Source organism: Embiotoca jacksoni, unplaced genomic scaffold (genome assembly GCF_022577435.1).
Source record: "Embiotoca jacksoni isolate LCO1_2020_lvr unplaced genomic scaffold, fEmbJac1.0.p SCAF_3, whole genome shotgun sequence".
NCBI lineage: Eukaryota > Metazoa > Chordata > Actinopteri > Embiotocidae > Embiotoca > Embiotoca jacksoni.
Window position 1 is genome coordinate 6,075,665 of NW_027185381.1, and position 25,836 is coordinate 6,101,500.

Genomic DNA, 25,836 nt, shown 5'->3' on the forward strand with positions numbered 1-25,836 from the left:
GAGAAAGCAAAGCGGAGAGCTGTCTGAGATCAGAAAGGAAATTATAGACAAGCATGTTACAGGTAAAGGCTTATAAGACCAGCTTGATGTTCCTGTAACTACAGTTGCAAATATTTTTAAGAAGTTTAAGGCACATAGGACTTTAGACAAATTGTCTCAGCTTCAAGAGGAAAATAGAGCCCAGACTGAACAGAAGGATGGTGCGAATAGTACACAAAGAGACAATGAAAACTTCAAAAGAAATACAAGCAGAACATCAAGGTCAAGAAACATCAGTGAATGAATGCACACCCATCACTTTTTGAACACATTGGGCTTCATGGACGACCCAGGAAGACTTCACTGTTGAAACACTTAAAAGTCAAGTGGAATTTGCTAACTGCATAATGACAAGCCACAATGCTTATGGGAGAACGTCCTTTGGACAGATGAGACAAAACTGGTGATTTTTGGTAAGTCACATCAGCTCTATGTTCATAGACAAAAAGATGAAATTTTCCAAGAAAAGAACACAATACCTACTGTAAACATGGAGGAGGTTTGGCTCTTTTTTTTAAGAGGCTTGGCTGCATCTGCCACACTGTGCCTTGAATTTGTGCAGGGCACAATTAAATCTCAAGACCAACAAGGCCTTCTGGAGCAAAACCTGCTGCCCATTGTCAGAAAGCTCTGTCTTAGTCACAGGTCATGGGTCCTCCAACAGGATGATAACCCATTTACAGAGGCCAATTGTTTGCAGTGATTGCTTGTGAAGAGTGTGGAAAAAAAATATTAGGTAAGGGTCCCATCACTTTTGTCATTGTCATTTATCATTAAAAAATATTCTGTTGAATCAAAAAGTTAAAAGCAAAGTCATATTTTTATTAAATATAGAATAAACAATGCTGGATGACAGTTAAAGAGATAAAGTTATTTTAAAGAAAATTGTGGGATCTTCTATTATTTGTGGAAGGGTACCAACAAATTCCTCCACATCTGTTTGTGTAAAATACAAAGAACATTTTTGCAAAATCCATTTTGCCAAGTTCATTCATCTGTGTCGGGTATGAAATATCAAAATTTTGTGCAAATACTTTAAGGTTTTATCACTCATAATGGTCTTTTTCTAGGTTATAAAAACTACATTGTGTTCTTTGATATAGATATGATTCAGCAATGGTTTGACACAGTTACAGTGGTGTGAAAAAGTGTTTGCTCCCTTCCTGATTTCTTATTTTTTTGCATGTTTGTCACACTTAAATGTTTCAGATCATCAAACAAATTTAAATATCAGTCAAAGATAACACAAGTAAACACAAAATGCAGTTTTTAAATGAAGGTTTTTATTATTAAGGGAGAAAAAAATCCAAACCCACATGGCCCTGTGTGAAAAAGTGTTTGCCCCCTAAATACAATAATAACTGGTTGGGGCACTTTTAGCAGCAACAACTGCAATCAAGCATTTGCGATAACTTGCAATGAGTCTTTTACAGCGCTGTGGAGGAATTTTGGCCCACTCATCTTTGCAGAGTTGTTGTAATTCAGCCACATTGGAGGGTTTTCCAGCACGAACCACCTTTTTAAGGTCATGCCACAGCATCTCAATAGGATTCAGGTCAGGACTTTGACGAGGCCACTCCAAAGTCTTCATTTTGTTTTTCTTCATCCATTCAGAGGTGGACTTGCTGGTGTGTTTTGGATCATTGTCCTGCTGCAGAACCCAAGTTCGCTTCAGCTTGAGGTCACGAACAGATGGCCGGACATTCTCCTTCAGGATTTTTTTGGTAGACAGTAGAATTCATGGTTCCATTTATCACAGCAAGTCTTCCAGGTCCTGAAGCAGCAAAACAGTCCCAGACCATCACACTATCACCACCACCATATTTTACTGTTGGTATGATGTTCTTGTTCTGAAATGCGGTGTTACTTTTACGCCAGATGTAATGGGACACACACCTTCCAAAAAGTTCAACTTTTGTCTCGTCAGTCCACAGAGTATTTTCCCAAAAGTCTTGGGGATCATCAAGATGTTTTCTGGCAAAAATAAGACGAGCCTTAATGTTCTTTTTGCTCAGCAGTGGTTTTCGTCTTGGAACTCTGCCATGCAGGCCATTTTTGCCCAGTCTCTTTCTTATGGTGGAGTCATGAACACTGACCTTAACTGAGGCAAGTGAGGCCTGCAGTTCTTTGGATGTTGTTGTGGGGTCTTTTGTGAGTCGTCGCTGCGCTCTTGGGGTAATTTTGGTCGGCCGGCCACTCCTGGGAAGGTTCACCACTGTTCCATGTTTTCTCCATTTGTGGATAATGGCTCTCACTGTGGTTCTCTGGAGTCCCAAAGCTTTAGAAATGGCTTTAGAACCTTTTCCAGACTGATAGATCTCAATTACTTTCTTTCTCATTTGTTCCTGAATTTCTTTGGATCTCAGCATGATGTCTAGCTTTTGAGGATCGTTTGGTCTATTTCACTTTGTCAGGCAGGTCCTATTTAAGTGATTTCTTGATTGAGAACAGGTGTGGCAGTAATCAGGCCTGGGTGTGGCTAGAGAAATTGAACTCAGGTGTGATAAACCACAGTTAAGTTATGTTTTAACAGGAGGGGGCAAACACTTTTTCATACAGGGCCATGTGGGTTTGGATTTTTTTTCTCCTTTAATAATAAAAACCTTCATTTAAAAACTGCATTTTGTATTTACTTGTGTTATCTTTGACTGATATTTAAATTTGTTTGATGATCTGAAACATTTAAGTGTGACAGACATGCAAAAAAATTGGAAATCAGGAAGAGGGCAAACACTTTTTCACACCACTGTAAATGTAAAAACGCACTAATCATTCCGAGTCTGCTGGCTGAGAGGGATCATTGATTTGTTTACTGCCATGACTGTATCAACTGTCTTATGTTCAACATTAATAGTGTGACTTGTATTCACAAGCGTTGTACCACTGCTATTTTGAGAGCCAGACAAAAGAGGAAAATTTAAATAGGGAAACATTCAAAGGATGAAGGAAAACAGAATAATGATGTGAAGCAAAGCAGAGGTGATTTCAATCCTTTACAAGATGCTGAGAGGTTGTAACAACTGTTCATGGAAACAGGAAACAAGGCTGAATAGACAAAGAACACTTGACTGGGGCTGGGGAAACTGCACATCATGAAATGCAATTATTGTAGCTCATCAAATCATTCATCCAATATGCTCCACATCAGAAAATGTTCTCCATACGTAACAAGAATACCAGGTGAAAATGTGCTGGACTGAAGTATATCCTCAAGGGTATTACCTAATCAAAGATCACGAGATAAAGAAAGCCATCCACATACTTCACCACAAACCATCTGTAAAACAAACCACTGTTCTAATCTTCCACGCATTAGTATACATAAGAACACACATAAGTGATGACACCTGAAACATTTCCATTTCAAAACCCCACAAAAAAGGACCTGGAACAGATAGTATTAGTACACAAAATTAATCCCATGGCCAAAAAAATACTAAATATTACACTACTTTTCTTTATGTATATGTATGTGAGATGCCTAAAAAAAATTATATAAATGAAAAAAAGAAACATCATCAATTTATCACAACTTTTTTCATACCATGTATAGCTGGTTTGCATTTTTCTGGGGGAAGCATCTGCATTTGTTACATTTCTGCGCTTATTCAGCCTTTTTTTTTCCAGCAACAAGTCAACTATTGGCTTGAACTAATGACTAAGACTCGACAAGGAGAATCTTTACTCGGAAGAAGCCCCAATGATATGTCTGCATGAGAACCATCATAATGCACACCAAAACAATCCGCCAGTCACAATGCTCTCTCTTGAAGTCAATGTTTCCACAATGCAATGGCTCCAAATTATTGAGGATTATAAAACAATTTTAATTTGCTTTTATTCATCCACTCCTGGGTTCAAAATGTTATAGTTTTATGGCAGCAAGCAAATTGCTTGGAAGGCCCTCAAAAAAATCTCACATGCCACCAAATTTTGATGCCTAGACAATATCCAATAAAATAATTTTAATTTGCTTTTATTCATCCACTCCTGGGTTCAAAATGTTATAGTTTTATGGCAACAAGCAAATTGCTTGGAAGGCCCTCAAAAAAAATCTCACATGCCACCAAATTTTGATACCTAGACAATATCCACAACACATTTTCCTTTTAAATACATTTATTTTACTCAGTTTATGCAAGTGACTCTCATCAGTGTTATAAATTAAGCAGGAACCGTACCCAGGAGCAAACACAGAGGCGTAGATGAAGCAAGATAAAAGGTAGTTTATTGTTACAGGGATTGCAGATGGTAAGAGAGAAATGAGTCCGTAGTCTCCACAGAGTGGTGAGAAAGTGGTGGCGAATGACTGGAGTTCTGTCACACCGCTGGTGAGTTCAGAGTCTGTGTTCTCCAGCGGTAGATTTCAGGGTTCCTGAGATTGAGTGTGTGAGAGTTCGCCACCTGGGGCAGTCTGGAGCCAGGGGATGTCCGCTGGGCGGGTTGCCCACTAATCGGAAGGTTGGCGTTTCCCAGATCCCCGTCTCCTCCTGTCGACATGTCTAAGTTTCCTTGGGCAAGACACTGAACCCCAAGTTGCTCCCGATGGCGTACCATAGGTGTGTGAATGTATTCCCGATGGCGAGCACCTTGCATAGCAGCTCAGCCTCATTAGTGTGTGAATGGAAAACAGTTTAACAGTGATTTGAGACCGCTAAGGTGTGATCTCCGAGGACTGACACAGGACTTACAGGCTTGAGTCGACCGGTGACCTCCATGGGCCAAGAAAAGACAGCAGGTGAGAGTCGACTGTGTGGTTTCCGTAGATCCCCACATCTCAGAGCGCTGGTGGAAATAGGTTTGATTTGGGAAATGTGGAATGACGAGTGCATCTTCATGGATGAGGGAAGCTCAAGGCGGACACTGGATGGATTGATGATGGCCTGAATTTCAAAGAAGCTGATAAAAGCTTTTTGGACTATGTGTTGAGGGGGATGTCCTTGGCAGAGAGCCAAACTTGCCGGAGTACACGGCGGTCGGCCAGGCGTTTGTTCTGCTCCACCATCCAGAGAAGAGCGCCCCGGGTCTCTCTCTCCACACCCTCTTACAGCGGCAGAGGTGAAGCTAGACAGAGGGGCCAGCCATCTCAACTCTTGGGCAGGAAACAGGGGTGGCTGATATCCTAGGGAGCACTCAAAGGGGGTGGTGAGGAAGTGTGGGAATTATCCGCATACTCCAACTAGGCTAGGTAGGTGCTCCTGGCTTGGGGGTTGGTGGCTGCGACACAACGGAGGGAGGCTTTCAGCTCCTGATTGAGCCGATCAGTCTGGCTGTTGGTCTGCGGGTGGAAACCGAACGATAAACTGACGGTAGCTCGAAGGCTTAGAACACAAACTGGGGGCCCAGGTCTGAGACGATGTCCACCGGGATTCCATGTCGCTGGAAAATGTGTTCCACCATAAGGTTGGAGGTTTCACGAGCCGAGGGGAGCTTGGGGAGAGAGATGAAGTGCGCTGCTTTAGGCAAATTCAACCACTGTGAGGATGACGGTGTTATTGTAAGAGGGTGGAAGTTCAGTAATGACATCCAGAGTTCTGTGCGACCAGGGGTGATGTGATACAGGCAGAGGTTGGAGCAGATCAGCGGGGGGTTGGTAAGTGGCTTTGCTACGGGCACAGGCCGGGCAGGCGACCTGTGCAAGAAGAGAAGCAGGAGTTGTCCGCCCACTGAAGCACTCGTGCAGACGGAGGGACGAACAGGCGATCAGGGGTTCCACCTCCCGGGTCAGGCTGGGTTCGAGGGGCATCACGGACCATGAATTCAATCTCCCTGGTGAGGGAGCCCAGAACACAGGTAGCAGGTAAGATAGTATCGGGGTCGGCGGCGGTTGTCACGGGAGAACTGGTGAGAGAGGAGGGCGTTGGGTTTGGTGTTCTTGTGACCAGGGCGGTCGGTTATTTTGAAATTGAACCGGGCGAAGAACAGGGCCCACTGAGCTTGATGAGAGTTGAGTCTCTTTTCTGTCTGAATGTATTCAAGATTTTTATGATCTGTCTATACAACGAATGGATGAACAGCTCCATCTAACCAGTGCCTCCACTCCTCCAATGCCAATTTGACAGCCAGCAGCTCCCGATTGCCAACATCATAATTCTTCTCAGGAGGAGATGGGCAGTGGGAGAAGGCACAGGGACGAAGCTTAGAATCCGGACCAAAGCGTTAAGAAGTAACGGCCCCCACAGCAGTGTCTGAACCATCCACTTCCACAATAAATTGGCAGCTGTCGTCGGAATGAATGAAGATGGAGGCCGAGGATAAACGCTCCTTAAGAAGCTGGAAAGCCTCAGGGGTCCAGGAGAAGAATGTCTTCAAAGAGGTGAGTCTGGTGAGGGGAGCCGCAACCTTGCTGTAGTTTTGGATAAAGCGACGATAAAACTTTGCAAGGCCCAGGAACTGCTGCAGTTGTTTACAGGAGGAAGGGACAGGCCATTCGGTGACTGCCTTGATTTTTTCAGGATCTGTCCTGACTTGCCCATTCTCAATGATGTAGCCCAGGAACTGAATCAAAGAAACATGGAAATTGCATTTTTCATCTTTTACAAACAGTCTTCAGGGTCAAGTAGACTGTGTGATCTTCAAGGGCCAACGCAGGACTTACAGGCTTGAGTCAACTGGTGACCTCCGTGGGCCGACACAGAACAGCAGGTGAGAGTCGACTCTGTGATCTCCATGGATCTCCACGGGACAACAGGTAAGTCAGAGGTTGATGAGCAAACAAGTCAGGCTGGCGTGGTGGCAGGTTACAGGCAAGTTGACATAACGGACTGATGAAGGTGGAGTGCAGGATTGATATACTGCCAGGCGGGGATTACTGGACTTGAGAGCAGCTGTGCCAGCTGATCAGAGGAGTGGCAGTGAAGAAATCCACACCCTCCAGGACACACACCAAGACACATGGCAGACCAAAATAAACACGGGGAATGAGACAAGACACGAGGGGAGGGGATCAGGGAAACAAAAGGGAAAAACACACTGGGACAGACGGGGATCCTGGCTCAGCCTTTACCACATGTAGACACTAGTTGGGCAGCTTGTTCATGTATAAAATCAATGTGTTTCACCTTAAATAAATCTTACATTAAGATGCCTTATTTGAGCCATAACTTGCATGCGAGAAGGTTAGGGGCCATCTGTCTACAGAAAACAATCAGAGTTCACTCTACTTTAGAACTGCATGAAAAGATTTGATCTCTTCCTTTAAAAAGAGATTTCATAAAATGTGTATCGAAAAAAATATCATTCAGTATCGAAGTCAAGGTATTGGTACCAGTATCGAAAATGTCCGTCTCTCGTCCTACTCTTCAGTGGGTATCTACTTGCAATACATGACAAGCAATTATGCAGATGAGTAGTGACGTTAAAAAGACAATGGAGGGAAAGAGAATTGTATCATAGAATTGCACCTTAGAAACATCCTAAATTGATCAACGGTGTCAAAAATGATGTTGATGGGAGTCAGGATTATTGAAAGAACAAAAACAAGTGTTATGGTACATTCATAAGCAACTAGGAATTGGGACAGTTCCGGCCTCCGAGTGGGAGAAAATGTTACTTCGTTCCTGTTAGGTTTGCTGACTGTTTTAAACATTATCTGCCAAAGAGGACATGTAATGTAGTGTACAAATAATAACGACCTTCTGAACTCCCTTTCGTCCCTGTGATGGTCTACACGAGTGATGATGAGATTGTTTGTCACTTTTCTGTATTCAGACAGCAGATTTCCTCGAGGTTGCCCCTTTGTTGTTTTCATGTGAATGCTCTCAACTGGGAAGTCGGAGGTTACCAAATCGGAACATTCCCACTTCCCAGTCGCCTGAATGCACCATTATGTCATTGGTGTGAAAGCAGATGTAACCATAGCAACCAAATATGCACAAAGAGCACTTTGAGGGGTTTAAACCTGTTTTGTTTTTTTAAATCAGTCCAAAAAGGAAGCTACGAGAGGTTAATGTTCTCCGAGATGTAAAATAAGACATAGAACTACTTTCTCTTTTAACATGCAGGAAATCAGAAGCAGGTGTTCCCGCTTTATCAAGACACAAAGTAGTCATGCAAACAAATCTTTAAAAAAATTTGTGTGGTTGACATTTCAATAGATAGTGTTTGGATGTGTGGGAGTGGCATTTACCTGAAGTACAACTATTCACAAAAATATGACTTTCACAAAGTGGTCTTTTTTTCTGTTTCATTTTTTTTATGATAAAAAGACGTCAACTTTTAAACTTTGGACCATTACATACTGATTATGAGAAAGAAAAGACAAATATTACTTTAAGATGATCACAACAGGATTATCATTCACCAGGGAGCATGCAATACATTCTGCCACTTTTTCATCAAGAGTTGATAGAAGACATCCAACTATTAGAAGCACAAAGTATGATATTGTGTGGAGAATAATCCTTTGAAAGGAGTAGCTGGGTTTCTGAGGCTACTCACATGCACATAAATAATTTTGTTGTGGTTTCTTTTTAATAATGAGCTCTCGGATGAGGCTGTAAAGCTCTTAATCCTTTTCTGATTAACTTTTAAGATGCAAGTAGCCCCTTGTCTAGTATCAAACCATTTCCTATGTTAAACCTATATATCTATAGAAAACAAAAGTAAACGGATAGCTGTACGTAAACTTGAAGTGCAGCCCGTCGTCCTGCTTTGTGGCTGCTTACAATCCCTCATATTCCCATTGAGTATCGTGATCAATCATATACAGATCTGTGTTCTACTCAGAGCCTCTGCCAGAGTATGTGAATTAATACTACAGCCTCAGGGCGAGGTTAAATATTCAAGACATCCATTTTCAGACGAACTTCAAAGATGGTATTGAACACACGCATGTGGCGCACTGAAATGAGCCCCAAGAATAATCTTTGTATTTATAACAGTGAAGAGAGGATGAGAGGAAGACAAGAGGGAGAGAGGTCTCTAAAAAATTATGCATCAGTTTGAAGAGGAATAAAAGAATACAACAACAGAAGTGATGAAATATCAACCGTACAGAGGTGCGTTGTAAGGACAAACACTCCCTAATGCAAGTTTTAGGCTCATCTACCAACCAGAATAACGTCTCCTGGCATCTTAAGTCTGTATAAAACTAGTAATAGTTTCCTCAAATATTTTAATAAGTTTCCAAAGATTAAACTGTAAATAGAACCACCTAGATTAACCACAACTGAGCTGAGGCAGACATAACTGATCAGACAAGACAATAACTACTGCAGCTTTTAAAGCAAAAAATAGCAGCTACTTAATGACGAGATTAATTATGGTTGAAAAGAAAAGTCAATGACACAAGCTTCCACAATAAGACCAGAATTTACAAACAAATCAAGAACTCAACAATCAGCCTGGCTGCTCAGGACAAGTTGATCCAGGTCAAATGGAGATTGTGGTTTTGAGATTAGAAAAGCTAAAAGGGAAAGAAGCGATGATAATAAAATGTACAAATAAATGCAGTTTGCCATTTTTCCCGTTTAAAGGAATACTTCAACTTTTTGTTTAATATGCTTTTCTGCTGTCTTTCTGAGAGTTTTGATCACATCTAAAGATCAGTGATTAGCATGCTGTTTCATTTATTTAATCTGTACCAAAAACCAAAGTGTCAAAATAGTTGTGGTTTAACGAAAGCAGTTATTACAGGTTGCTTCCAGTTTTGATATTAATCCAGGCTAATCACCTCCTGGCTCAAGCTCCATAAAGACAGTGCAGACATTAGTATTGATCTCCTCTCTCCAAATGTCCACTTATTCCGGATTGATTCCGAAGAAAAAAAATCAGTTTTCAGAAATGTTCACCCATGCATGCACACTCACAATATTTCCCCGTCATAAGGTTTTGATGCTTCACCTCATGTCAAAGTTTCAGATAAAGTATGATACAAAGAAATCCATTTTTAATTTGCAAATGTAATTCCAGAGAAAAATGCAGAGAAAGTTTACTATAAAAAGTGCAACATAGGTATTTGTTAGTAACAGTGATTTATGAATGCAAATAACTTTTTAAATACATTATGTATGTTATAAAGTATAATGCTGAAATACACGATGTATAAACTAAATGCACGTGATTTTCAATACCACTTCTGATTTTTACTTTGAGTGAGTGCGAAAAGAATAAAAGAATCCTTTCAAGTCGGTCAGTTTCTCTTTTGTCTGAGTTTGTACAGTATTATGGTCCAGTGAAAGAGAAATGTAACTAAGCACACAAACACACACAAAGCTTTAGATAAATCCTTATCCAGTGAGAATGCTGACTGAGTCCCTGTGAGGTTTTCGGATGAATATAGTGACTCAGGCATAAACACTGACTCACTGCTCTCGTCTTACCCTTACCTACACTGAATGTCCTTCCATACCTTCAGCTATGCTCAAAGATTTACATTTAAATTAGCGTGTTATTAGGATTTTTGGATAAAAAACATCTGCACTAATACTTGTATAGCATGAAAGGAAGCTGTATACCCAGACAATCTGATTCTCATATATCTGAAAAGTTTCTGACTGTAGTTTTGCCATTTTATAAAAAAAATTAAAACAAATTATAAAAAATCATAGCTGGGTATGATTTGACGTAAAGAGAATCCTCAATAAAAATGAAATTCACATTTTTCATGTCTCAGGTCATGGATTTAATTTTATGGACTCCAGAGACCAGAAGTAATGATCCATTTGGGTGGTCTCTGTAAACAGATACAACCCCGATTCCAAAAAAGTTGGGACGCTGTGTAAAATGTAAATAAAAAAAGGATGCAATGATTTGGAAATCATGTAAACCCATATTACATGATACACCAAAGATATCAAATGCTGCAATGTAAAAAAATTATTTTATGATAAATATGTGCTTGTATTGAATATGATGCAAGCAACGCGTCTCAAAAAAGTTGGGACAGTGTCATGTTTACCACTGTTTTGTATCACTTCTTTTTGCAACACTCTGTAAACGTTTGGGAACTGAGAAGACCAGTTGCTGGAGTTTTGGAAGTGAAATGTTGTCCCATTCTTGCCTGATTTAAGATTTCAGCTGCTCAACAGTTTGGGGTCTCCTTTGTCGTATTTTTCCATTTCATGATGCGCCAAATTTGCCACATGCCATGTGCACTAATGTATCCCTGTCCCATCATGCAGTGTTTCCCCTATATGCATTCAGCAGTGGCACACCTCTGCCGCTGCTACAGGACAGCCAGAGGGGAGAGAGGAGAGGACAAGACCATTCCATCTCATCTCTGTAAAAAATTACTTTATATTATTTTGCACAACACTTTCCTTATATTCAGGTCAATTCAGAGTTGGGAGTGACGCACATAAACTTGTAGGTTGCCACTGACACGTTTTTTAAATTAGTTTATTTGTTTGGCAGTAATGTATGCTGGGGTGTCAGGGTCACACAGCTGGGGGCTTAACTCAGCATCCAGAGGACCTCTCAGGGGATGACTGAGGTCAAGTTCTGCGGGTGTGACCCCTGTGGACTCATGCACAGCCGAGTTTAAGGCAAAGCGAAATTCCGGTAAGTATTTATCCCAGCTTTTGTGTTTCTCCTCCACATATGAATCTACCATCACTTTCACATTGCGGTTTATCCTCTCTGTTGGGTTTGTTTGAAGATAGTAGGGCGAGGTCTTTTTCTACCCGAGGCTCCACCGTCTGCAGGTCTCCTCAAACAGAGGACACAAACTGGGAGCCCTGGTCGGTGAGGATGAAGGTTGGTACACCCCAGCAAGTCAGAATCTCCTTTGTTAATATCCGTGATACCATCTCAGCTGTTGCTTTGCGCAGGGGAAACATTTCAAACCATCTTGTATAACAGTCCACGCATACGAGGCGGTAGAGGTTGGCATTGGAGTTTCGAGGGAAGGGGCCCATATGGTCAACTCCTAACATCTCCCAAAGTCTGTGAACAACATTCTGTTGCAGTTGGCAACATCTCACATAATCTTTCTCGTCCATGCCCATCTTAGGCCAGTACACCCTGGCCTGCAACTTTTTGTAAGTTTTGTACCTTCCAAGATGGCCGGACAGAGGGTTGTCATGGCAGTGATGGAGAAGCTGCTGACAGCGTGAAGAAGGAATGTACATTTAATATGGAGTTTTGTAAGATGACCGCACCACTCTGCAGACTTCTCCTGTTTCCATGATTTTTTCATACAGGTTCTGGATGACCGGGTTCACCTGTTGAGCTTTCCAAATGTCCTCATTCGTAACCTGGAGATCTCTGAAGGTGTCTCTCTTGTAGTGCAGCACAACAGGACAAGCAGCAGGTTGGTGTGGGTCATCAACTGGAGATCTGGATCAAGCTTCTGGCACTGTATCATATTTTCTTTTTCGATATTCTACTGTAAAGGAGAACTCTTGTAGACGGAGTGCCCACCGAAAGAGCCTAGCACTGGGATTCTCAAGCCAACATCACTGGCATCCATGTACACGATGAACAGGAGCTTGAAGTTAGGATGACCAAGAATTGGTGGTGAAACCAGATGTTATTTTAGGGCTTCAAATGCTGCTTGGCATTGGTAAGTCATAATGAACTTGGCACCTTTCCGTTTAAAAGCGTTTAGTAACTCAAACAAATCAATGATACCATCCTGCCATCCCAAGAAACCTTTGCAGTTCTGAGGTACAGGGAACTCCTGTACGGGCTTTGTCTTCTCAGCATCGATGTCCTGTCCAGCAGAGGAAACAACGTGGCCCAGGAACATCAGTGAGGTCACAAAAAACGGTCTCTTTTTCAAGATTCACCTTTTGTAGCCTGTCCAGAACTGCTTGGATGTCATAGTTGTGCTGCTCCATTGTATTGGAATAGACGATGATGTCGTCCAGGTGAACAAAACCGATTTTCCTCCGTAGATGTCCTAGAACAAGCGCCGTCAACCGTCTAAATGTGGCTCGGGCATTCTTAAGTCCAAAAGGCATCATCTTAAACTGGTACAGGCCAAAAGGACAGATGAAGGTAGTAGATGTGGCTTTCGATTTATTTATTCCTTTTTACGGTCCCATCTGGGGTACCACTTTTTCATGTGACAGTTTACACGTACAACCACATGCACCTGTGCTTCACCTCTGCTACAACAACTCCAACCAAGGGCAAAACACTCATCAAGAATGTTTTCTTCTTCAACTGAGCGCTGACAAGCTCGGTGGTCCCTCTCCTCTTTAGACCAGAGGATGCAGCATACATGATTTCCAAAAAGAATCTTACATTTTTATTTATCAGACCAAAGGATAGTTTTCTACTTTGCCTTAAACCATCTTAGACGAGCTCAAGCAGGCCGTGGTATTTCTAGATCATGTTTGTATATGGTTTCTTCTTTGCATGCTAGAGTTTTATCCAGCATATGTAGAGGCAGCGATGAACTCTATTCACAGATAATGGTTTTCAGAAGTGTATCTTAACCCAGAAAATCATTCCCACAACAGAATTGTCTCTTTTTTTTTTTTAAATGCAATTCTTAATGCTGAGGGCCCAAAGATTACGGCCATCCAATATTGGCTTTCTGTGGAGAATTTTCGGAATCTTTTAACATTATTATGTACCGTAGATGATAAAATCCCCAAATTCTTTACAATTTTACATTGCAGAACACTATTCTTAGATTGTTCCACTATTTCCCCACGCAGTCTTTCACAGAGTGAATAACATCTCCTCGTCTTCACTGCTGAGACTCTGCTTCTCTGAGATGCTCATTTTATACTCAATCATGTTACAAATCTGTCGCCAATTAACCTAATTAGTTGTGAGATGTTCCATCAGGTGTTTTTTTTTTTTTTAGCTTTATACAACTTTTCCCATCTTTGCCTCTGCCCCAACTTTTTAGACACAGGTTGCTGGCATCAAATAAAAAATTTACATTTATTTCTGATACAACAATAACATTTCTCCATTTCAACATTTGATATTTTTACATGTTTTTATTTACATTTTACACTTTTTGGGAAACGGGATTGTAACATAAATTCTGCACTTCAATCTGCTGGGTCTTTAAATGTATTGCCGCCACCACCAAACTGAAGAATGTCGACCAGAGAGACATCCTGCTAATACTACTGCCCAAACTGGGCATTATTATTACAGTGACAAAAACCTAATCCCTCACCAGCTTCCTACTAGGAAAAACTATTTGTCCTTCTACTAGTTCGGACACATGGACCAAAAATAACTGTCAATACGGATTTCTAATCAGATACTGGTGCTCTCTTTCCCCATATTTAAAACTGGTGTAGCTCACTGCATTATCTTTATGTAAAAAAACAGAAGGCCAGGAATTACACATTAATGGAGAAGATGAGAATATATGACATTATGGTGTGATAACAATAACTGAATTATAGTAAAACCGTTGGCAATTAATTTTCTGTTGCCGTTACAGTTGAAACTATAATAATGATAGAGTTTTTCAGTAACGCATCAGTGATGGGTTAGAAAACAGAAAGGATCTGCCTCACATTCTGTTGTCCTCTCAGAGAGAATCAGAAAAAAAAAAGAGTGGAGGTTGGGAGGTCAAGGTACACCAAAAAAACAGGAGAGGAAGAGTAAAGGAACACAACTAACCAAAAGCTCCTGAAACATCAAGATAGAGTGTTTGTGAAAAGAGCATTGAGGAGAGAGCCTACGTGTGAAAAGGAGGGAAAGAGTTACAGAGAAGCTGCCTCAGCAGATGCTATCTCTTGGGAAGGTTCCTACATTTGATGAAAATGTACTCATCTTATTTCCAAAGTAACTCAATAAAAAAAAAATCTTTAAAAAGCCTCATCTTCCAAAAACTTTGGCTCACCTTTCTAAGGCAAATAAACATCAAATATTCGCTCCACTCGATTGAGAGCCAACATTTCTGCAGAGGGTGTTTTGGGCTTTATGTAGACCAACATGTGGCGAGACTACTTACAAGCTTGATAGCGTTTGTTCCATTAACCACCTGACATGCTAACTTTGTAGTGGATGACACTTAAAATCTTCGAGCCACATTTGATAAGTATGGAAAATAAAATTCTGGCATTGCAGTTGAACTCTAAAGTTTTGAGATATGCTGAAGCAAATTAAATGAAGCCAGATGAGAGTGAGGGAATTATTTACCTCTGGAAGTTACCAATTTACCCTCATAACATTAAGTCTACCAAATGACAGTCAAAGGGGGAAAAGCATGTTAAAAAAAAAAACGAATATAATTCGGGCATATGTTGCAAAAGATTCATTTATAGAGAAGCAGGTGTTTGGAAGACAATATCTGTAGGGAACGTAGAAAGCCAGTGAAGAAAACAATGGATATAAACGCCGTCCTTGGGCTGACATTTGCAAGAAATAATCTTTAACTTCCCTGCTGTTCCGAAAGCAAACACAGAAACTGGTTCGCCTCTTCAACCAATGAAAACAACAGAAAAGCTGTTGTTGACAGAGCCTTCTCTTCCAGCCTTTATTTGTCGGCCGGGGAACTGTTGGTCCTTTGGTTTAGCCATGGATCCACAGCAAAACAAAGGCTGTTTTTCATTTCGGAAACAAAGAGCGCGACACGGCGAGCACAAACCGACACAGTGTTCTTCTGACTTTAAAGTGATTCAGCAGTCTTATTAGTAGGTCGACAAAGATTTTCCATCAAGACTGATGAATTATTACATGAAGTTGTCCTTCTTGAGAGCAAATAACATCAAAGCAGCCATGCAGGTGGATTCTATTGCAGCTTCCTGTGTGCATAATAACTATATTTGGGTCCATTCAGTGCTGTGGTCACCTGATGACCAAACACCTCTCATCTAAAATCAAGATTTCAGAGATGAAAAACACTGTTAATGCATCAACCACCTCACATCCATTATACACCATCTTTGTACAGACAGAGGAATATGAGTCATCAGTGACCTTCTGATTCTCCCTGTTGGTTGTTTGTAAGGTTTCTGATGTATTAATTCAAGGCTATCCTACAGTGCAGTGAGAATGAGTGGGAATCAGCTACAGTATTTTCTTAATGGATAACCTCTTTTGTCTTCTCCACCAAAACTGGAGTCATGCTGGGTCGTTTGAAGGGCTGAATGTGTGTCACTGTTAAAAAATGTCAACCCACACATTACTGACAAAAAGCACACCTGCTCAGCAAACCTTTTGAAGGTTTGACAAAGCCACACTACCCCAGCCGCCTTGATGGTATCTACAGCCAGTATAACGCTGAGCCTTTAAAGGTTTTAAGCCTTGCAAGGCCATACTCCTCACATTATTGCAAGCTGCTTTGAGATAAGCCTCTTTGTCACGGCTTCGTGATACTATCATTGTGCTTACGCTGGCAATCATGCAGTGCCCCAATCACTGCACAACCAGTTTCTGTTTTCTCCCATGAGCATCACCTGCGCAAAACTGTAAACCCTCTTGTCATTCAGTGTCACTGTCATTCAGTTAGAGCTGAAACAAGTTGTAAGAATACTAGTCTGACTCACCGGATGAAGACTGTTGCTATAAGCCTGCCACTGGGCGGGTATTTCAGGCGACATTCTCCTCATCTTCCACCATCTGCGCGTGATCGCTTTCAAAAATCCACATCGCAACCAGAAACAACAACCACACTGAAAACAGAAAGGTTTGGTTCATTTTGGCCTTTTGCGTAGATTTAGCCATTCAAATGCCAGGACTCTCCTCCCCATGTGCAAATGTTTCACATACGTGATTATTACTGTCTTAATAGTGCACCCTGAAAATGACAGTAAAATACTGCACCACTAAATTAAATGCAGGTTTTTGTTGGTTGATTGCTTTCCACTCCCTCAAGATAGTAATGCACCAACAATGTGCCCGACCACACTTAATTATGAGACCAACACACCCAATGGTTCTCAGATTGGCAAGTGGCATTTACTATTTAAACAAGGTGGATGCTGGGGAAATTACAATTGTGTCAGTCTGAAACTAGTAAAGGCATTTGTGTTACACTTGTCGCTGCTTTGCCCCATGTGTGAGATGGAGTCCTTGAAGTCAATACCCATATTAATTGACAAAGCACTATAACAAAGTGAACTCTGATCTGGTCTCAATATAATGGTTAGTAACAGGAGAAAGAAAGTACTTCCAAACATTCACTATTAGTAGAGGTACAGGATAGTGACTAAGGAGAGGCCTGAGGCTTGTACAGTAGGACAGAAGAGGATATGCGTGCGTGCGTGCGTGCGTGCGCGCGCTCTTTCGCCCTCTCTCCTCTCGGCCTTACTCCGATCCATGCAGACGTTCCTGCAGGACATTTATCCAAGTACCAGGAGCCCCCTTCTGGGAGTGGCTTGCGGACTCAGGAGGAGGAAGTCCCATCTGTAGGGCCCTCAGGCACAACACAGAATCACACATCATGCCTTTGTGCGTGCACATAGCTACGAGTGTGAGCAAACACTAGTTAAAATTAAACAAACCAAACTCATACTTACATCCCACTTGTCCACGGGAGGTGGAGGGGGGGGCATAAGAGGGGATTATTAAAGCAAGTCTAGGCAAAGAACATTTGAATGAGCGTGCGTGACTGGACAGAAACGAAGGGCCAAGCAAACAGCCAGAGGCAGACAAACAATGTGGCTGCTGATGGTGCTTCTATGTCTACAGTGAGCTCATCAACAGCTCTCGGGTTTAAAGCCACATGGGTGTATTGAAGACCATCACTATCTTCAGTCTCTGTGGCAAAACTCAACATTTTCATGCAGTGACTCAGAGATTGCACTAACATGACATGATAAGCAACCAGTCACCAAGATGGGCACAGGTTTTCGCACAGACTTTAATTTAAGGCTGGAGTACATTCAAAACTAACTAGTTCATAGGTTGAAATATACACTGTAGTAGCGCAGCTTCAGGCAGTCTCTCCTAGAAGGCATTCATAACACCACATGTGGTTATACACCTAAAAACGGACAATGGCTGGGTAATTAATGCAACAAGAAGCTTGAGAGAGACATTCGAACCCAGCCTGCAGTCTCAACTTCACACACCTAAAACAGCCCACCATTACGCCAAAGCATGTAATACACCTGTCAGTCCACTAGAGGGTACTATGTCATCGTCATGTTCGGCCTCACCTGTGCGTGAAAAGTACACGCATGCAAGGCCGGGGTTGAAAAAGGAGGTCTTGTGAGGTTGGTCATGTGACTAAGTAAAGAGACATGGTGTGATTAGGTCTGTGTCCACAGGAGGGGGGGGGGGGAAGGTGAACATAAGTAAATTACATATATAACATACCTGCATAACAATTTTTAAGTAACTTACAAGATGCATGTAACGTTACTGGTATAAAATGACCTATATGAACAAAAACTACGATTTTCTTTAAACCCTAACATAGCGCTGGGTGATATGGACTAGCAGTCATATCCCAAAATATTTTGGCTGAGTGGCGATACACGATATATATCTTATTATTTTCTACGGAGTGGGTTGAATATTTGTAAGTCAAAGCTACATGTGAAATGTCACTAGAACTTTTATCAACACAGTGCGATCAAAAGGGTTTTCCTTCTTGATTGAAAATATACCGCTGCAAAATATGTAAATGAAAAATTATATGAAGTAGATAGCCAATATTCAAAGAAACAGGCCTTTCTCTGAGATGCTCCGCCAGTTGTTTTCAACATCAAACAGACTGACTCTCAACCCAGTAAATTTGCTCTATTTTTTTTATCACTGCGGTTTATTACCTGCTGTAAATGTAAACGTACGCTAGTTCTGCTCACGCACTCACAGCTCGCTTTGTTTAGCGACTTTCTCGCGGATCTCACAGCTGTTTGGATCTGTTAGCTACTTTAGCTTAGCAGGTAGCGGTGGCTTCTCTCCCTCTCACTGTCCGGCTCTCTGCTGCTCAGTGTGTCTTGTGTTCACTTATTCTTCCGCCTGCTGCAGAAACAATCTAACATGTAACTACTGTAGTTTGTTTGCTGTGAAGGCGAGTCTCCGTGAATTGAAAGACTGTATTACCATTTCCCATCATACCGCAGTTCTTCCTTTGTAACTTTTGAAAGTAAAGCAACTAAATAAATGTGTCTAAATGACAGGTTGAAATTATATTTACTTTTGATAAGACATACAGTTTTGGAACATTTCAATGAAGACAAATAATGATATAATAATACATAAAATGCGCTATGACTCAAAACCTATCATACACTTTGGTGTGATACTGGGTTGCCTGAAAGCCATCTCTAGATTAAGATGTGATTCACCCAAGTGGTCAGCATCACTTTCACAGAAAATTATGTATCTTACATAAGAGGTGAATACATTTTTCCGAGGGCCTGACTCCGACAGGCTTGATACTAAGCAATGGAGTATTTTTGTCTTCACAACAATAAAACATGATGGAAGCATTGGTAAAATTTAAGAGCATTTCCAGTCCACTTTCAAATAGGACATCCATATCAGATACTGTATTGGAGACGGGAATAAAAGTGGGCCTCTTTTCTCAGAATAAACTCGTACCAAGAACTCTGCGAGTGCCTGACCACAATGAAAAATACAGAAACAGAGGGAGCAGTGCTGTTCTTGTTGCTCGTAATAAAAACATGAAAAACATTTTTTGGATGTGGTGGAGCCCTGGGGGGGGGGGGGGGGGGGGCGCGTTACATAAACATGGCCTCTAGATAAATAGTCCGCCTTTGACGTGAAGAGGATATTGGATGTCAAGGTTGTTATTACTTCACCTTGTTATTTCTGTTCAAGCAATACCATCCATAAGCCAATTAAAAGTTCGCAGAGGGACACAGGAAATAAATAAATGTTCCTCTCAGGCAAGGGAAAACAGTGTTTGTCCCTGTTCTGTGGATCGGAGGTTTCTCTGCATACCTGAAGTCAGTGGACAGAAAAGAATCTCTGAAATACCTGAAGATCCATGTCAGGCAATTACTTAAAGCCCCCCCTCGACTCAGAAATGTTTCGTGCCTATTGTGAGTTGACTGGAATATTTGAGCTTCACTGCGTGAGTGGTGTACATACAGATCTGACAATACAAGCCTGCTTTCATGTTCATCCACTGGACTCGACCTACATCCGAGGTAAACGCGTGGACGTGGGAGCATTATTTTTGTGGCATTTCACATTGTTTGGAAGCCAATCACAGATCAATATGCAACTTCCACATGTGGAAACTTGCCTACCTTTCAGTGAAGCAGGAGACCTAAGAATTCAACTTTCAAAATGAAAATTATTTGCAGAATTATTGACAGAAACCTACTGTACAGAACCATTACAATGGAAACCTTTCATGTACAAACAGTACAACTCTAAGTTATACTACTCTAAGGCAGCAACTATCAATCATGTTTAATTATTATTATTTTGACAATAAGTCTATAAAATGTGGTAATATGGCAACTATAGATATCTTCAGTTGTGGGAACTTCCCTGAGTTAACAGGTAAAATTGTTATAAAACAACATCCCTCGCCGGGCTGCACACTGAAAGCCCTCAGAAAGCGGACACGTGTCTGGGAGGGGAGTTCGACACAGGAGAAACTATATTTTGGGGAAAATACAGAGATGCTCCACAGAGTTTCAGGATGAGTACAACACAACGTCTGCCTGCTAATAGCTTGATGGCTGATTAAACTATCGAGATTGTAAGAGTTCCATGTTGAGGCTAAAAGAAAATGTGGAATAAATGAAAGGTTTCGTTTAAAAAGAGAATCCTAAACCAGAAATTCAAAGCCACAGTAATTGTTATTTCCAAGCATTCTTAATGTTCAGGATTAATCTTTTTTAGAGTGCCTGTGAAAAGACGCATACTGAGTCACCCATCACTGGAACACATCTAAATTGATTCAGAAGAATTTGTATAATTAATTTCTGCCACAAAAAGATATTTTGCAAAAAGCCTGAATTGCAACAGTATTTACTCCAAAGTTAAAACAGTTTCCAACTACAGCAAACCATCAAATGCAACATAAGTGACCTTTGCTCCCTTATCTGCAGAGATACTTAAATCTTTGTCAGCAGAACAGCTCAAAGAAATCATAAAACAGTAAGCTGCACTGCAACTGTTTTAAGTACATCTCAAGACCTCAGAAGAACTGATGACTGAGCAACCGAGTCCACAAATGACCGATCTGACAGTAAAACGCTCATTTTCCATTCAACAGGGGAAGAAGTGTATAATTACATAACAGCCAAAGAGATCAATTATCCACAAATAACACAAATAAAAGCATGCCCAATGGGTTTGCTGAAGCACAGCTCATTTGTAATAATTCCTGGTTGCAGATATTAGCCAAATATTGTCCGTATCTTTCCCTTGGAGCTCCCTGTGTTTCAGATCCTGGATTCTTGTTAACACTTGGGATTACAAACTTTTCATTCCTACAGTCGAGAGGACACGAGGAACCAGTTTGCACGTTCAGGAAAAATGCAACAAAAAATATGTTAAGTTTGTTACTGTTGTAACTTGTGTTTGTAATGTCAAGAGGTGGCACAATAATTATTGTTCTGCAAGTTACATATCAACAGAGTAGTAAATCAAATCAAAATCAAATTACAAAGTTTGCACTGACTGATTTGGGCATGACAACTGATCGGACCGAGTTGGATCAGGTACTGTATGTTCTCGTCGGATTCAGCTGCTGCTGGCAGTCAGCTATTTGCTGAGATGATGCGCGTTTGATATCTAAAGATTTGTATTTTCCAGTTGCTACCAGTCATTCTTATTTTCTCTTATTTAACTTCAGAGCTCAGAGTCATCACTTGTGTGTCACCTGAGGGAGCCGTAGTGCTAAATTGAAATGAAAGACAAAAGTAATGGCGATAGCTGCAGGTGGCATCTCCATCCAGGAACTCACCACACCTCTGCACTTTGATTATAACCTTCTCAGTGCATATTGCACTGCATGTAGTGCAACAGTGCTGGTGGCCTTTAATGTTTGTTTTGGTAGACCAAGCAACAACATTGTCAAGCGCCACAAGTGAGCAATAGCTAACTCCTCCTAGACTGTCAAAGACGGGACCGTCTGTGCAAGTTGGTGGACAAAAATCTTTACGCGTGCTTTGTCCAGTCTTTGTAGGGTCTCAGCGAGTCCCAAACTTAAGGTCACACATTTTGTCCGGAGTCAAATCCCAAGAGACATCCAATTCAAAGTCCTAAACTTTGTTGTTCAGATACACACAAAAAACAAGCGCTGTATTTCTCTGTCTGCTGGGCTGCAGCTCCAAACACACGGTTCCCTCCCTCTCCACTGGTGATTCACTCCCCTGATCACTGCAGACCAACAGACCAGACTGAGAAGAAGCATGACAAGTATGATGTGTCCTCAGTGCAGCTTGATGTTTTACCTCACTATAGTAAAAAAAATAAAAAGAGGGTCAAAGAGCAATGGCTTCTTTAAATACAGAGCATTTTGCTTACACTTCATACTTCACTGAAGACACAGAGAGATTAACTGTTGTGTGGCAAACAGCAGCCTTAATAGACCAAATCGTTAATGCAACCACAAGACATTCGGCATTTTCCGTTATCGGACCTCAAATAAGACAAAAGATTTCTGAAACGGTTTCGCCTCGGTGTTGCTGGGCACTGCAGTAGAAACGCTCAGAATGAATCTGAAATGACACAGCACTTCTTCCATCGCACAGACACAAACAATCCAACACAGCTGATCAATATTTCCACACAGCAGAGCACAGGAAGCATGTTCAACAGCTGATGCACTGATTTTAGATCTTCATCCCATCATCACACGCAGACTTGTTCATTGTGAGAGTCCGGCTCTTCTCTCCGTTTATATCCACTCAGTTTGAAGTGAGAGAACCACAAACTACAGTCTCCAATATGACAAGAAAGTTCAACCTCTCTAAAATAGAGGCAGTAAACAATGAAAATTACCAGCAAGCAAATCTGTATTTTTCTGGGATTCTGGAGATCTAAAAGTCTTGAGTTTGTATTTTCTAAATTACATGGTAGCATATTATGGGGTTGTTAAAGTAACAATCTTTAAGATCTCTGTTTTGTTCTCTTTAGTGACATCTCTGATGACGGGCAGTAAAAGCAGTTGTGTTTTAGAACTTCATCCACCAGAGATCCAAACAGCGTCACCTGTGTGACGTCTTCTTCTCGGTACACTACCTCACACACACAAGTTAGTTGAAGAGCGAGCCTGACGTCTCAGAAACTGTGCTGCACTTCTGGTTTTTAAAAGTCTTTTTAGTCTTCCAGATTATTACTTAAAAAAGGTAAAAAAAAAAAAAAACATTATAGGCCTGAAATACGACGATTGTTGGCCAGTATGAATAATTGTACAAATATGAATAATACGGAAACCACAATAGGACGTGTACATGGCAGAGTGGAAAACAAGCTTTAAGATGTTGCAACACTGGCACATCCCACAGCATGATAGCATTTAAAAATGAGTGAAATAAAAATGGGAAAATTTACATTAACTTTTCCAGAATTTTCAGATCTTTGGTAAAAATGTGGTGGAGGATGGGCTGTTTTGACGTATTTCTGAAATACAGCATCTGTACACCTCATGACAAGTATGTATTGGCCTACATGTCAATGAGAAAAAATAAATTGCCATGAAGAAATGGCAACTCTTTGTCAGTTTGTACAACAAATGTTTTAATTTTTTGTCGAAGTTTACCAACACGTCCTTATCAGCTTCAAACGTACAATGTGTTGGCCTCTAGTGCCAAATAAACTGACAACACAGCGTGCAGAGGTTAAATTTAGGCTGAAATAAGATCAATATATTCTTCAAATGACTTCTGGGATTTGAGGAAAATAGACAAATAAAATCAGCTATATCATTGCATCGGTAATAAACACCTGTATGTAAGTTTACAAATAGAAATGGAGTTGCACCAGTGCAAAAAAAAACAACCAAATACTGGATCTGTGAGAAAAATCAAGAGCCCAGAGGACGAACATGAGACACAGAGGCGATGTGCTGCCGCGGAGGAGAGCAGTTGGGTCGTTAGAGGGTCAGCAGGTGAGTTCCAGTCACACCCAGTTTAAATCCACACTGTCCCCGCGGTAGTTAGTCCCGCTCGGAGCGGGGAATTAGAGGCGGGAGCCACATTCAGACGCACGGGAACTTCAGTAATGCGCAGGTGACCGCAGCAATAACGGAGGTACTTACTTTATGAAGTAATTGGCCCCTTCGTCCGTAAAACCTTCCTCCCATCCCCGAGGTAGGTCTGAAAGAAAAAAGCCGGCGAAACCACTTGTTCGTGACACCTGGAAGTTTGTCGGGCCCGACGCGCACACTGAAGTTAGCGGCGCAGGCAAACAGTGAAGTAAACAACACAAGCGCCAAATGTGCACAGGTGAAACTGCCCTGCAGAACTAGCTTAGCCGGCTACCTGAGCGGATCATGTGTCCGGAGTTTACGGGTTCGCCGGAGCTCGGATGGAGCCAGGTGGTGGACCGCGTCTCATCGCTGCCGACGCACAGGCACGGAGCAGAAGAGGAAGAAGAAGAAGAAAAACACCTGTTACACCGCCGGGGAAGAAAACACCGGCAGACCCCGCCAACTCCCGTTCAAAGCGGGAGAGACGGTGCGATAAAGCGCTCATTTACAACACTCACTTGATGAAGAAGACCCTGCCGTCCCCGCAGACACCGTAAGACCATTGTTCAGGTAAGGTGTCCCGCCCGAGAGGCGCCGCCATGATCCGGTCTGAAGTCCTATTTCATCTCATTCCCTCTCCATGGAGTCTCCCGGGAGCTCACTGATCACTGAGAGGGCCAGCGCTGCCTTCAGGGACTTCTTTGAAGCCCGTACAACCAAGGACCGAGGGCTTAACACGCTCTGGCGCTGACAACACGGAGCTTTGACTGAAGGAGGAGGTCTTTGTGATATCTGCAAAATAAGTAAGTTCAAAGTTGTAGGTTTTATTTTGTTTGGATTTGAAACAACATTAAACTGTCAGTAAAACAAAATTAAAGACATGATACTGAAACTGTGTTGCTATTTTACCATTTAAGGCACTGAGGTCATGTCCCCTTGTCTATTTGGTGGTTTATAATGATATATATAGAGGAGCTTATACAGTTACACATATAGGCTATGTTACTCTGATCCTAATATGCTTTGTACAAAATTTGACAATCTTAATGAAGAAAAAACAACAACGCATTAATATAACATTAAAATGAAACCCATTTTGTTTCGTATGTTTCTTGTCAGTTTTTCTTACATTGGTTTAGTTCTGCTGAGGGAATTTGGACTTCAACGATCTCTGTGTTTCTGGTTATGTGCTATAAGCTTGAATAAGAATTAGGCTATTCGTACTTGACAACCTCATCCTGTCCTGCTGCCTGAGGGTTTAGGACACTGCAGTCACAGTTATGCCACGACAGGTCCAGTCAGGGACTTTGACTACATCAGTTTCATTTTGGCACTAATTAACAGACTAATTAAAAATGATGCTTAAGACTGACTCACAGCATTTAGAATTCTATGTGGAACCTTTGTTGATTACTGGCATAATGGCTCCAAGGTGTCTATTTTTGTACTTCCCACATTTTCGTCAGTACTTAAAGGCATCACAACAGGAGCAAAGTTGCTTTGCCAGTGTTGTTCCTGGCAGTAAATGGGGAGAGTTAATGAATCTAAACTGTGATATAACACAAGTGGAATTACAAAGTAAGTAAAAAAAAAAAAAAAAATTAAGAATTGGTTCGGGGGGGTGGGGGAGGGTAAAGCAAAATATGTTTCACATCTTACTTTCCTCTAAGTATCCATGTTTGTAGTAATAGCTGCCAAAGTGGTGCCAGTATCTTAACCAGTTTCATGAGGTTGTCGGCTGGATGGTTTTCTGGTCCTTAATGTGTTTGAGGCCATCAGTTGTTGGTATACAGGAAGTAACA

The 25,836-nt window shown here is 41.4% G+C and overlaps 1 protein-coding gene across 2 annotated transcripts in view; it reads right to left on the reverse strand.

The window, feature by feature from the left end:
* Positions 1–24,684, reverse strand: part of plekha7a (pleckstrin homology domain containing, family A member 7a) — a 147,085-nt gene extending 122,401 nt beyond the window's left edge. For both annotated transcript variants that reach the window (XM_069161936.1, XM_069161937.1), the window contains exons 1-3: positions 24,553–24,684; positions 24,327–24,403; positions 24,104–24,161 (exon numbers count right to left, since the gene is read on the reverse strand). In XM_069161936.1, coding sequence (XP_069018037.1) covers positions 24,104–24,161; positions 24,327–24,403; positions 24,553–24,635 — 218 coding nt within the window. In that variant the 5' untranslated portion in view covers positions 24,636–24,684. The remainder of the gene's footprint in view (positions 1–24,103; positions 24,162–24,326; positions 24,404–24,552) is intronic.
* Positions 24,685–25,836: the final 1,152 nt, after the last annotated feature.